The following is a 13,704-nucleotide window of genomic DNA, read 5'->3' as shown; positions in this document are numbered from 1 at the left end:
AAATTTGATATGGCTCCTTCATCTGTTTGTACCGTTTTGAAGCGAATGGAAGATATTTAAATTGAGTTAAAGGAAGTTACTCTCTAAATTCAACTTGTTTACGAAGAAAAGATAATGAAAGTTTAATTTCATGCACAGAAAAACTGCTGACATCTTGTATTAACGATCAAATTCATAGATTTTATTTGTCACTTGGGCTGTACTTTTCAGTACAGCAGTTTAACTTTTTAACCCGCTTAAGGATAAATAAGACGGATCGAAGGAAACATTTGTAGCGAGCTATTGTAGGTTCGATCGTTTCAAAAAACTAGCAAATCAACTCAATGGGAAGAGCCAAGGAGAATCGTCCGGCCCAGATCAAAAAACTGCCGGAATTTTTCAGTTGCTTTTTTCCAGCTGAAGAAATGTTGCATTTAACTTTTTTTCATTTTTTGCAGAGAAACGACTTTCAAGCGATTTTTCTTTTCCTCCCCCTTCTTCTTCTTCTCCTCCTCATTCTCCTTCTACTTTTAGAAGATTTAATTGAAGAAGAAGGCTTTATTGGGATGGAAGCACTCCGTCGGTTCCGACGACGAAGGTTCCGGTTGATCCGAATCAACGGAACAGCCTGCTCGTGAAATTAACGTGTAAGTGGCTGAGCACTCCACAGACACGTGTACCCTTAACGTGGTTCTCGGGGATATTCAGCGTGACACAGAGAGTGACAAGGCCCTTTGAAATACAGGTACAACAGAAACAGGAAGTAAGAGTGGTGAAAGTGTACAGCAGGGATCACCACCATCCCCTGCCGGAGCCTCGTGGAGCTTTAGGTGTTTTCGCTCAATAAACACTCACAACGCCCGGTCTGGGAATCGAAACCGCGATCCTAAGACCGCGAGTCCGCTGCCCTAACCACTGGGCCATTGCGCCTCCACAGAAGGCTTTATTAAATATTTAACAACAAACAGCTTCAGATAATTTTTTTAACGAAAGAAACTCGGTACTTTTGGGTTATCTCCCTTAAAAAATTAGGTTATCTCCCCATTTTTTACGAGAAAAATCGCTACTTTTGGTTATCTCCCTTTACTAAAAAATTATTTAACTCTCAATAAAACAAAAAAATAAAAGAAAACAAATAAGGGAAATATTAATAAACAAGAAAACTGAAAAAATTAAACATCTTATTTAAATCTAATAACATTTTTATAACAATTCATACCAAGCGCAGACAGGGAACCTTGCCCACCACTGCGGAAGATCACCACAGTGAACAGACACGAGATGGCCTCCCCTGACGTCTGCACAGTCGTCACGCCAATAGGGCTCGATATGAATCACGACTATAAGATACCCGGTTTTGGTTAAACTGCACCGCAAAATGTGGGAGTAGTTAGGAATCTAAATCGTAGGAGACAGACACACAAATTCTCTTTTATATATAAAGATATATATATCGGTCATTTCACAATGTCACCACGTGTGTATCATTGCCGATTTTCTTCCTCCGTTTTCCTCTGGAATTGCCTGTATTTCTGAAGAAGGGCTTGGCTCGAAACTTTAAATACTCTTTCCTTCCTTTCCTGGGCGTCTGATAAAACAGTGGTTGTACCACGGCCTCGCCTTCTTGCTTTTCCGTGTTTGTTCGGCTTCACTACATTTATACGGAAATTGCCGAACAAATAGTTTCACTTTCCCGAGAAAGTAGGTAGAAATATTCACTACAAAAAACGACGAGCAATAACTAAACGAATCCTATTTCAATAACGTTGAAAAGTTCTCAACATTTATCCTAATATCATTTCAATAACATCCAAACTCTCTCAACAAAACATAAAGTTTTTCCGTAAAAATCTCAACAGTTCTCGTCATCTTCATCTATGTAAACTGTTGACCTCCGACGCTAGAAATAGCAGTCACCTCCCAAAATCAGGAGTCATATACAGCTCCTAGTAGTCGTAGTATAGACATATGGTGGTATTCACACATATACCAGCCACACCCTCCTCAATCCGTGTGTATTTTGCTTAATGGCTACTTCAGCCGATAATTCACGCAACAATCAGAAATTAGCAATCTTTCGTCTCTAGTAGACCTTTCCGTCGATTTCCGTAAAAATTATTTTTTTTTTACATATGGGCTTGCGGGAACTTTTGAAGTAATGAGAGCGAAAGAGACTAAGAGAAAGCCATTTTATGACGAGGGAAGTTCTTTTGAAGTTACCGTGCATGGCAAGCATTGATGTACATTGTGTGTGTGTGTTTGATGGGTGGGGAGACAGACAGTATGTTGTGTAAGTGAAGTGCTTCTGTTAGTGTGTGTGAAGAGACAGAGAGAGTAATGTGTGAAAGAAAAGATAACTGAAATTTTTTACTCGGTGTATGTGTATATGTATGTATATTACTTCAAAAGTTCCCGCAAGCCCATATGTAAAAAAAATATATTTTTTTACGGAAATCGACTGAAAGGTCTACTAGAGACGAAAGATCGCCCAGAAATTTAATTATTTTATCGGCGGAAGTAAAGAATGCGCACACCACTCGTTTTCATCGTAACCCTAACCCGAACCCAAAACCTGAGCCCAAAACCCTAACCCTAAACCCGACCCTAAACATCGGAAGTGCATGTTCTTTACCTTCGCCTGTTTATCATAAATTTTTTTACGCATACAACAAAATTATATCACAACCTTTCTTTCACACTTTAAATATTTTCATAAATTAAAAACTAGCGTAAAAGCTTATACATTTTATTATTTCGTTGTCATTTCAGAGACTCTGTGTTGATAACAGGAGATTATTCACCATAGTAACAAAGAAACAAAATGGAATAATTGAAAAAGATATAACGCAATGGTGCTGAGATAGTTTAATGCAGTGAGAGAAGAAATTTCTCTTTGGCAGAGAAACTTTTACGAATCCAGCGATATAGGAAAATACATGAATAAAATAGCCTACATATTAATATTGTTCATATTTAGTTGTATATAAAAGAATGTTGGTTCAATTTTCAGAATGTAGGATTATTTTGTAATTTAGAATGGACCTATAAGTCACTGGTGTTCTTAGTAAAATTCATGGTAGGAAATAGTTTTAGTTAAGCACCTTCAAATGTTAGTGGATATTTATTAAGTCAAATCAAGTTTGTAATCACATAAGCAATTTTTTTCTGCTGAAAACCTCATATTAATCTATTTATCAATATATACTGTAGGTATTATGCGTGAAAACTGTGTACTTCCTTGTAGATATATTAGTTCCTAAAATATGTTTGTAAAATATATTCTTTTCGTATAATATGGAGTTGTATCAGAAATTCTCACCGTAAGAAGCTTCGATTCTCTTTAAGGATCTCACATCTGAAATATTTTACCTCCTCGGTTCAAACTTTAGTTCTTTGCGCAATGTCGTCATAATCTGAGGCATTTGTTTAAAGTCAGAATTAACCCTTTCACCTTTCAAAATAAGGGAAATTTGCAATTCAATGGAGGCAACATGGTTACAGACCGCAGCTAACAGTTTCATAATTTCATATTCTGCGCCGTATTCCATCAACATTCTACTTAAAGTTTGCATAAACCATGAACCTGTATCTTTATCCCTTATTGACGGATATTTATTTGATGACGAATGGAAAACCAACATATCTGCCATGATTGGAATTTTCGGTGGCTTTTTTCCAGATTCTTCTTTCTCGGCATCGTTTCTTTCGACTCCAACATCAATCTTGCTTCCACGACATGTTTGAATAAATATTAATTTAGGTATTCCTGTTAGAGACGGACAGCGATCGGGTCTCAGGTAAGAAAGCAATTCGTCTAGCTCAACTTTACCTTCGTATCCATATATGATATCGTCTTCACCGCCATGGCTCAGAATCGCACAAATAAAGCAGTCAATATTACCTTCAATATCAGGATTATCTTGCTCAAACTCGTTCAAAGCCTTGCGCATCTCATCGGCACTTTCATCTGTATGAACTTTGATGTCATCTTCACGAAATCCAAGATTTAATAATGATGCTTTAAAATCTTCTGTGTCTTTTGATGAGCCGTGACGAGTTGAAAGTTTTGAGTCTTTAAAATTCTCATTGTTGAAGATGTAAGCAACACCTCGCTTTTTATGTGTCATGTCATATTTATCGAAACATTTCATTAAATCTTCCCTAGTTGGTTGATGGAACTGAGCTTCTGTACTCACATTCTCACGTTCAGCATCCATATCATCCGTTCTAGAAATGCAATAAGCTGAAATTAGTTCCGGGTATGGTATATAGATTGATAGTTAATGCGCATGCGTTTGCGAAATCCAACCGAATTGCTTTTGACCTGAAATCCAAAGAGAAAGTGAAGTTGTTTTTCAACAGGAATTAAATGAAACGACAACTGGTTGCATGTAAACTGCAATCGGCTGCTCAGCACTTCAGCTGCACAAACCAGGTCAGCCTTTAGACGAGATGAAAGGCTTTCGAAATTTCCTCATTCGCTTTCAAATAACATTTATTTATTTGTTACCTTCTTTCTTCCTTTCTTTCTTTCTTTCTTTCTTTCTTCTTTCTTTCTTTCTTTCATTCTTTCTTTCTTTCTTCTTTCCTTCCTTCCTTTCCTCTTTCTATCTGTCTTTCTTTCTTCCTTCCTTTTTTCTCTCTTTCTTTCTTTCTCTCTTTCATTCTTTCTATCTTTCACTCTTTCCTTCTTTCTTTCTTTCTTTCTTTCTTCTTTCCTTCCTTCCTTTCCCCTTTCTATCTCTCTTTCTTTCTTCCTTCCTTTTTTCTCTCTCTCTTTCTTTCTTTCTTTCTTTCTTTCTTCCTTTCCTTCCTTCTTCTTCTCCTTCTTTCTTTCTTTCTCTCCTTCTTTCTTTCTCTCTCTTTCTTTCTTTCCTTCTTGTCGGGGAAAAGATTTCTGTTTTCGAGTAACCGTTGTGTTGTATCAGAGTTGATCTACATTTAAACTACCTTAATCCAGACAGATTTGTGTGTGTGTGTGTGTGTGTGTGTGTGTGTGTGTGTGGTGTGTAATGGCAGGAATAAGATAAACGCACCCCCACCTGCCAAATTACCATATCTATATATATAAAACTGTAGTAGTGTGAGTGTCTGTCCCCTTCGATTTAGATTCCTAACTACTCCCACATTTTGCGGTGCAGTTTAACCAAAATCGGGTATCTTATAGTCGTGATTCATATCGAGCCCTTCTGGGTATTAGTGCCTGTCTACGATGAGTCCACGATTTAAAAAAAAACTTATCATAATTTTTTCCCATTTTTAATGCATTTTTTTCGCTATTATATAAGGGAAATAACCCTCTAAAAATGTATTATTAAATCTCAGAACGTAAAAAGCTACAGTAACCACCCCCCTTGTGGTAAGCCATATTGAGATGGCTATTATACTTTACATCTCTAAAAATGCTTATATAGTTATTTCCCTTACAAACCCGAGCAACGCCGGGCGATACTGCTAGTATATATATATTTCTTTACTGCCCACAAGGAGCTAACACACAGAGGGGACAAACAATGACAGACAAACGGATTAAGTCGATTATGTCGACCCCAGTGCGTAACTGGTACTTAATTTATCGACCCCGAAAGGATGAAAGGCAAAGTCGACCTCGGCGGAATTTGAACTCAGAACGTAACGGCAGCCGAAATACCGCTAAGCATTTCGCCCGGCGTGCTAACGTTTCTGCCAGCTCGCCGCCTTTTACACACACACACACATGTAGGGTGATCGAGAGAAAGAGAGGGAGATGAGTACACCTTGCCCTGCGTCTACCCTGCTTGGTTTTAAACCATGGAATCACTTCCATGTGGAAAGATTGGAAGCCCTATTTATATCGTCATTGACCGTTCTTAATATGTCCCCTGCTCGCCACACCAACTTCTGATAAGTTGTATTTTCAATTTTATATTTTTATTCATCATTCAATTTATATTCTTGCGGAGGAAGTAAGAGTGAAAGTTGTGGCAAAAGAGTACAGCAGGGATCACCACCATCCCCTGCCAGAGCCTTTTGGAGCTTTAGGTGTTTTCGCTCAATAAACACTCACAACGCCCGGTCTGGGAATCGAAACCGCGATCCTAAGACCACGAGTTCGCTGCCCTAACCACTGGGCCATTGCGCCTCCACAGAAGGCTTTATTAAATATTTAACAACAAACAGCTTCAGATAATTTTTTTAACGAAAAAAACTCGGTACTTTTGGGTTATCTTCGTTAAAAAATTGGGTTATCTCCCCATTTTTTACGAGAAATATTGCTACTTTTGGTTATCTCCCTTTACTAAAAATTATTTAACTCTCAATAAAGCAAAAAAAGAAAAAAGAAAACAAATAATGGAAATATTAATAAACAAGAAAACTGAAAAAATTAAACATCTTATTAAAATCTGATAACATTTTTATAACAATTCATACCAAGCGCAGACAAGGAACCTTGCCCACCACTGCGCAAGATCACCACAGTGAACAGACACAGGATGGCCTCCCCTACCGACTGCACAGTCGTCACGCCAATATTTTTTACTAATTATTGGGAGCCTGTCGCATCATAATTAGAGCAAAATTTCTGGATCTTTTCGGTTTGAACGGCAGTTTTTTCTAGCGGTGTCATATGAAATTGTCACCCATAATTATGACCCTAGTATCGATCTATTGCATTTAAATCTCTTTTAGGGTTAGGGTTAGGGGTGGGGGGAAGGTATCTTTTTTTGTTCACAAATGGAAATAAACCAAATCTGTTTCTTAAACGAGGGACATATTCATACGGCACAGAATGTTTTCACCTCAATAGACGTCATTGATTGGTTGAAATTGCAGAAATTGAAGAAAAACAACAACAAATATCTAACAAATTATAGAATTTTCTCGATAAAGCCAAGAGAAAAAGATGTTTTATAAACACATTCTACCAGTATACGAAGTTTAAAAGTGTTTAGTTGCGTGGAAATCATTTTAAAAAACTGCCGTTCAAACCGAAAAGATCCAAATTTCTTTCCCGAGAGACCTTGCTGTACGCAATCAAGTCCTATGCACAACACTCCTAGAAACTCACCTCAGCCCAGATATAGAGGATGGAGAAGTACACGGACCAAAATATGCCATACTGCGAACAGACAGAAAGGAAAGGAGCCAGAGTGGAGTTGCTGTATACATCCAAGATGACCTCACACCCCAGGTCTTACTCTCATACTCAAATTCATTATGTGACACTCTAACTGTATACATAAGACAACACAATACATATTGACCATCGGATGCTCCAAACCACATAGGTAAGTTTGAAGATTGCCTCACAAGAATTAAAGAAATCCTCATGAATCTTGAACACCATGTGACCATATTTCTTATGTGTGATTTCAACTTTCCCAACGTCAAATGGCCCGAAGGTCTCATGCTCTCAGGATTGACTCATTGCAAGCAAGCACAGGTGGAGTCCCTGCTCAACCTCACCAATGCCCTATTCATGGAGCAAGCTGTGCTCAGACCAACTAGGGCGAATAACATTTTGCCTCTCTGCTTCATGAAGAATATGGACATCATTCATGATGTGAAAGTGACTCCGACATTAGTCTCGGATCACAACATAATAGAGCTGTCTATGTTTGGGCCGAAAGTAACCAGAGACATACAGCGCAAGGGAAGCACCCGAAATCTAATTGAAGTATTGAATCAACAGGATCAAACTCGTTTCATCCAATCTCTTGTCGCCACAGAAACTCAATTTTCAAGTGGGGAGATAACCCAGTTTTTAAATGGCAATTTTTTAATGGGGGTGAGATAAGCAAAAAGTACCGAAAACTAAAATGGACCAACCACGAAAACAAAAAGAAACGCATCAAATGGAACTGACATTCGCTCAAGAGGCCCCAGTAACAGCAGACCCGATGGATACGAATCAAATTTCAGGAGTTGAATTTTGGGGGGCGTAACTTCGGTATAAGTACCGGATACATTTCAAGAAAGTGCTTATATATATAATATATATATATATATATATATATATATATATATATATATCTATATTATATATATATATATTATATATATATAAATAATATATATATATGGGAGGTTAGGGTGGGAGAGAAGGTTTCTGTTATCTTCAGAAATGTAAACAAAGCAATCCGGTACGTATACCGTAGGATCGCCTTTTTTTGTTTTAAATGTTTTCTATTTTTTCATTCAGTGTTTGTGATTTAATAAAAGAAATTATACTCTTCAATATTGCATTTTTATCTTGACCTTTTTCTTTCTTTTTTTCCAATTTTAGAAATTTTAAGTATCAACTTCTTTAATGGGAAACAATTAAAGGTATATCCATTGTTTTTTTTTTAATGGACGATAATACCCCACTATACGAATGTTTCACTTTACGAAAGAATGGATTCGTAAACATGGGGTCCGCCTGTATATATATATATATATTAGGAGAAATGAGGTACTCAGAAATTCGGATGGTTTTATATTTACAGATATTTATTTGTATATTACATGTTTTTATACATCATATAACTTATATCATATATCATATGTGAACGCTTTCGTCCATTCTGGTGGATTTGTCAAATTGAACTCAATTTGAAAAATCCACCAGAATGGACGAAAGCGCTGATTTATGATATAGTATATAAGTTATATGATGTATAAAAACATGTAATATACAAATAAATATCTGTAAATATAAAACCATCCGAATTCTGAGTACCTCATTTCTTCTAATATTAAATACCTGTACATCATCTCCAAACCTTCTAATATATATATATATATATATATATTATATATATATATATATACGTTTATATAATGTTGTGCAGATTTTTTTATGTGAAGTGATGTGTTGGAAAATAGATATTGTTATATTTCGGAATGGTCATTTGCCAGTTTAGCCAATAAAAACACACGCACTATATATTTGGTGTTACTTTGCTTCAGTGTATTTATTTTTTTTACATTAATCTTAATCTTATTTCGGCCAGAGTTCTTTCGTCACACTCCTGTGACCGCATCAGTGGTCCTTTGTTTTCTTCTCACTTATTTGTGTCTCTCCTTACTAACGTCAGCCATTTGTATTTCTATTGTTGTCTCATTTGCGCATGCTTATATCTCTATGTGCGTCTATGTTTATTTAATGTTGTTGTTGTGGGGGGAGGCTGTAATATTGTATCTTCTGTTATATACGTTCATGTATTTGTTGTTGTTGTTGTTGTTGTTCATTCTTGTTTTGTTCATGTTTACATCCACCCATCATTATCATTACATATGCTTGTATGTATGTATGTATGTATAACAACAATACTAGTAATAATAATAATAAATTTAAAAAAAGAGAAAAAAAACTTATATAGTTATTTATTTCTATACTAGCAGTATCGCCCGGCCTTGCTCGGATTTGTAAGGGAAATAACTCTATAAGCATTTTTAGAGAGTTATAACCAAAGAATAGCAAAAAAATGCATTAAAAATGGAAAAAAAATGATGGTAAATTATTTTTAAAATCGTTGACTCATCGTAGACATTTTAGAGAGTTACTTCCCGTATATAATAGCGAAAAAAAATGCAATAAAATGGAAAAAAAATGATGTAAACTTTTTTAAAAATCGTTAGACTCAGCGTAGACGCGCGCTAATACCCAGAAGGGCTCGATATGAATCACGACTATAAGATACCCGGTTTTGGTTAAACTGCCACCGCAAAATGTGGGAGTAGGTAGGAATCTAAATCGTAGGAGACAGACACACAATTCCTTTTATATATAAAGATATATATATCGGTCATTTCACAATGTCACCACGTGTGTATCATTGCCGATTTTCTTCCTCCGTTTTCCTCTGGAATTGCCTGTATTTCTGAAGAAGGGCTTGGCTCGAAACTTTAAATACTCTTTCCTTCCTTTCCTGGGCGTCTGATAAAACAGTGGTTGTACCACGGCCTCGCCTTCTTGCTTTCCGTGTTTGTTCGGCTTCACTACATTTATACGGAAATTGCCGAACAAATAGTTTCACTTTCCCGAGAAGTAGGTAGAAATATTCACTACAAAAAACGACGAGCAATAACTAAACGAATCCTATTTCAATAACGTTGAAAAGTTCTCAACATTTATCCTAATATCATTTCAATAACATCCAAACTCTCTCAACAAAACATAAAGTTTTTCCGTAAAAATCTCAACAGTTCTCGTCATCTTCATCTATGTAAACTGTTGACCTCCGACGCTAGAAATAGCAGTCACCTCCCAAAATCAGGAGTCATATACAGCTCCTAGTAGTCGTAGTATAGACATATGGTGGTATTCACACCCTCCTCAATCCGTGTGTATTTTGCTTAATGGCTACTTCAGCCGATAATTCACGCAAACAATCAGAATTGGCAATCTTTCGTCTCTAGTAGACCTTTCCGTCGATTTCCGTAAATTATTTTTTTTTACATATGGGCTTGCGGGAACTTTTGAAGTAATGAGAGCGAAAGAGACTAAGAGAAAGCCATTTATGACGAGGGAAGTTCTTTTGAAGTTACCGTGCATGGCAAGCATTGATGTACATGTGTGTGTGTGCGTTTGATGGGGTGTGGGAGACAGACAGTATGTTGTGTAAGTGAAGTGCTTCTGTTAGTGTGTGTGAAGAGACAGAGAGAGTAATGTGTGAAAGAAAGAGATAACTGAAATTTTTTACTCGGTGTATGTGTATATGTATGTATATTACTTCAAAAGTTCCCGCAAGCCCATATGTAAAAAAAATATATTTTTTTACGGAAATCGACTGAAAGGTCTACTAGAGACGAAAGATCGCCCAGAAATTTAATTATTTTATCGGCGGAAGTAAAGAATGCGCACACCACTCGTTTTCATCGTAACCCTAACCCGAACCCAAAACCTGAGCCCAAAACCCTAACCCTAAACCCGACCCTAAACATCGGAAGTGCATGTTCTTTACCTTCGCCTGTTTATCATAAATTTTTTTACGCATACAACAAAATTATATCACAACCTTTCTTTCACACTTTAAATATTTTCATAAATTAAAAACTAGCGTAAAAGCTTATACATTTTATTATTTCGTTGTCATTTCAGAGACTCTGTGTTGATAACAGGAGATTATTCACCATAGTAACAAAGAAACAAAATGGAATAATTGAAAAAGATATAACGCAATGGTGCTGAGATAGTTTAATGCAGTGAGAGAAGAAAGATAAAAAATTTCTCTTTGGCAGAGAAACTGTTACGAATCCAGCGATATAGGAAAATACATGAATAAAATGGCCTAGATATTAATATTGTTCATATTTAGTTGTATATAAAAGAATGTTGGTTCAATTTTCAGAATGTAGGATTATTTTGTAATTTAGAATGGACCTATAATTCACTGGTGTTCTTAGTAAAATTTGTGGTAGGAAATAGTTTTAGTTAAGCACCTTAAAATGTTAGTGGATATTTATTAAGTCAAATCAAGTTTGTAATCACATAAGGAATTTTTTTTTGGCTGAAAACCTCATATTAATCTATTTATCAATATATACTGTAGGTATTATGCGTGAAAACTGTGTACTTCCTTGTAGATATATTAGTTCCTAAAATATGTGTTTGTAAAATATATTCTTTTCGTATAATATGGAGATGTATCAGAAATTCTCACCGTAAGAAGCTTCGATTCTCTTTAAGGATCTCACATCTGAAATGTTTTACCTCCTCGGTTCAAACTTTAGTTCTTTGCGCAATGTCGTCATAATCTGAGGCATTTGTTTAAAGTCAGAATTAACACTTTCACCTTCCAAATTAAAGGAAATTTGCAATTCAAGGGAGGCAACATGGTTACAGACCGCAGCTAACAGTTTCATAATTTCATATTCTGCGCCGTATTCCATCAACATTCTACTTAAAGTTTGCATAAACCACGAACCTGTATCTTTATCCTTCATTGACGGATATTTATTTGATGACGAATGGAAAACCAACATATCTGCCATGATTGGAATTTTCGGGGGCTTTTTTCCAGATTCTTCTTCCTCGGCATCGTTTCTTTCGACTCCAACATCAATCTTGCTTCCACGACATGCTTGAAGAAAGATTAATTTAGGTATTTCTATCAGAGATGGACAGCGATCGGGTCTCAGGTAAGAAAGCAATTCGTCCAGCTCAACTTCACCTTCGTATCCATATATGATATCATTTTCCTTACCATGGCTCAGAATGGCACAAATAAAGCAGTCAATATTACCTTCAATATCAGGATTATCTTGCTCAAACTCGTTCAAAGCCCTGCGTATCTCATCGGCACTTTCATCTGTATGAACTTTGATGTCATCTTCACGAAATCCAAGATTTAATAATGATGCTTTAAAATCTTCTGTGTCTTTTGATGAGCCGTAAAGAGTTGGACGTTTTTTTGGGTCTTTGAACTTTTCATTGTTGAAGATGTTGGCAACACCTCGCTTTTTATGTTTCATGTCATATTTTTCGAACCATTTCATTAAATCTTCCCTAGTTGGTTGATGGAACTGAGCTTCTGTACTCACATTCACACGTTCAGCATCCGTCGACGAGGGTTCCGGTTGATCCGAATCAATGGAACAGCCTGTTCGTGAAATTAACGTGTAAGTGGCTGAGCACTCCACAGACACGTGTACCCTTAACGTAGTTCTCGGGGATATTCAGCGTGACACAGGGAGTGACAAGGCCGGCCCTTTGAAACAGGAAGTAAGAGTGAAAGTTGTGGCAAAAGAGTACAGCAGGGATCACCACCATCCCCTGCCAGAGCCTCGTGCAGCTTTAGGTGTTTTCACTCAATAAACACTCACAACGCCCGGTCTGGGAATCGAAACCGCGATCCTAAGACCGCGAGTCCACTGCCCTAACCACTGGGCCATTGCGCCTCCACAGAAGGCTTTATTAAATATTTAACAACAAACAGCTTCAGATAATTTTTTAACGAAAGAAACTCGGTACTTTTGGTTATCTCCCTTAAAAAAATTAGGTTATCTCCCCATGTTTAATAGAGAAAAATCGCTACTTTTGGTTATCTCCCTTTACTAAAAATTATTTAACTCTCAATAAAACAAAAATAAAAGAAAAACAAATAAGGGAAATATTAATAAACAAGAAAACTGAAAAAAATTAAACATCTTATTAAAATCTGATAACATTTTATAACAATCATACCAAGCGCAGACAGGGAACCTTGCCCACCACTGCGCAAGATCACCACAGTGAACAGACACAGGATGGCTCCTCCCCTACCGACTGCATAGTCGTCACGCCAATATTTTGACTAATTATTGGGAGCCTGTCGCATCATAATTAGAGCAAAATTTCTGGATCTTTTCGGTTTGAACGGCAGTTTTTTCTAGCGGTGTCATATGAAATTGTCACCCATAATTATGACCCTAGTATCGATCTATTGCATTTAAATCTCTTTTAGGGTTATGGTCAGGGGTGGGGGGAAGGGTATCTTTTTTTTCTTCAGCAATGTAAATAAACCAAATCTGTTTCTTAAGCGAGGGACATATTCATACGGCACAGGATGTTTTCACCTCAATAGACGTCATTGATTGGTTGAAATTGCAGAAATTGAAGAAAAACAACAACAAATGTCTAACAAATTATAGAATTTTCTCGATAAAGCCAAGAGAAAAGATGTTTTATAAACACATTTACCAGTCTACGAAGTTTAAAAGTGTTAGTTTTGCGTGGGAAATCATTTAAAAACTGCCGTTCAAACCGAAAAGATCCAAATT

General features: G+C 36.6%; 2 protein-coding genes and 1 long non-coding RNA gene across 3 annotated transcripts; all 3 read right to left on the bottom strand.

Moving 5' to 3' along the window:
* Positions 1-2,829: 2,829 nt before the first annotated feature.
* LOC115231059 (caspase-7) lies at positions 2,830-4,311 on the bottom strand. Its single transcript, XM_036499926.1, has 2 exons — positions 3,337-4,311; positions 2,830-3,267 (listed from the first exon to the last, which is right to left on the bottom strand). Exon 1 carries the CDS (start codon positions 4,194-4,196, stop codon positions 3,345-3,347), a length of 852 nt encoding a protein of 283 aa, XP_036355819.1. The 5' UTR covers positions 4,197-4,311; the 3' UTR covers positions 2,830-3,267; positions 3,337-3,344.
* A 2,684-nt stretch (positions 4,312-6,995) lies between these two features.
* Positions 6,996-10,897, bottom strand: LOC118761775. The gene is made up of 3 exons (XR_004997631.1): positions 10,886-10,897; positions 10,232-10,233; positions 6,996-7,138 (listed from the first exon to the last, which is right to left on the bottom strand). It is a non-coding gene; the product is annotated as an uncharacterized LOC118761775 (long non-coding RNA).
* A 205-nt stretch (positions 10,898-11,102) lies between these two features.
* LOC115231058 (caspase-7-like) lies at positions 11,103-12,499 on the bottom strand. Its single transcript, XM_029801147.2, has one exon. It carries the CDS (start codon positions 12,439-12,441, stop codon positions 11,653-11,655), a length of 789 nt encoding a protein of 262 aa, XP_029657007.1. The 5' UTR covers positions 12,442-12,499; the 3' UTR covers positions 11,103-11,652.
* Positions 12,500-13,704: the final 1,205 nt, after the last annotated feature.

This window comes from Octopus sinensis, unplaced genomic scaffold, assembly GCF_006345805.1.
Source record: "Octopus sinensis unplaced genomic scaffold, ASM634580v1 Contig17280, whole genome shotgun sequence".
Lineage (NCBI taxonomy): Eukaryota > Metazoa > Mollusca > Cephalopoda > Octopoda > Octopodidae > Octopus > Octopus sinensis.
The sequence above is the reverse complement of the archived record's forward strand: the minus strand, read 5'-3'. Positions and strand labels throughout refer to the sequence as shown.

Coding starts and splice junctions, on each gene's coding strand:
- LOC115231059 (XM_036499926.1), bottom strand. CDS start 4,196: ATGGATGCTGAACGTGAGAATGTGAGTACAGAAGCTCAGTTCCATCAA.
- LOC115231058 (XM_029801147.2), bottom strand. CDS start 12,441: ATGAAATGGTTCGAAAAATATGACATGAAACATAAAAAGCGAGGTGTT.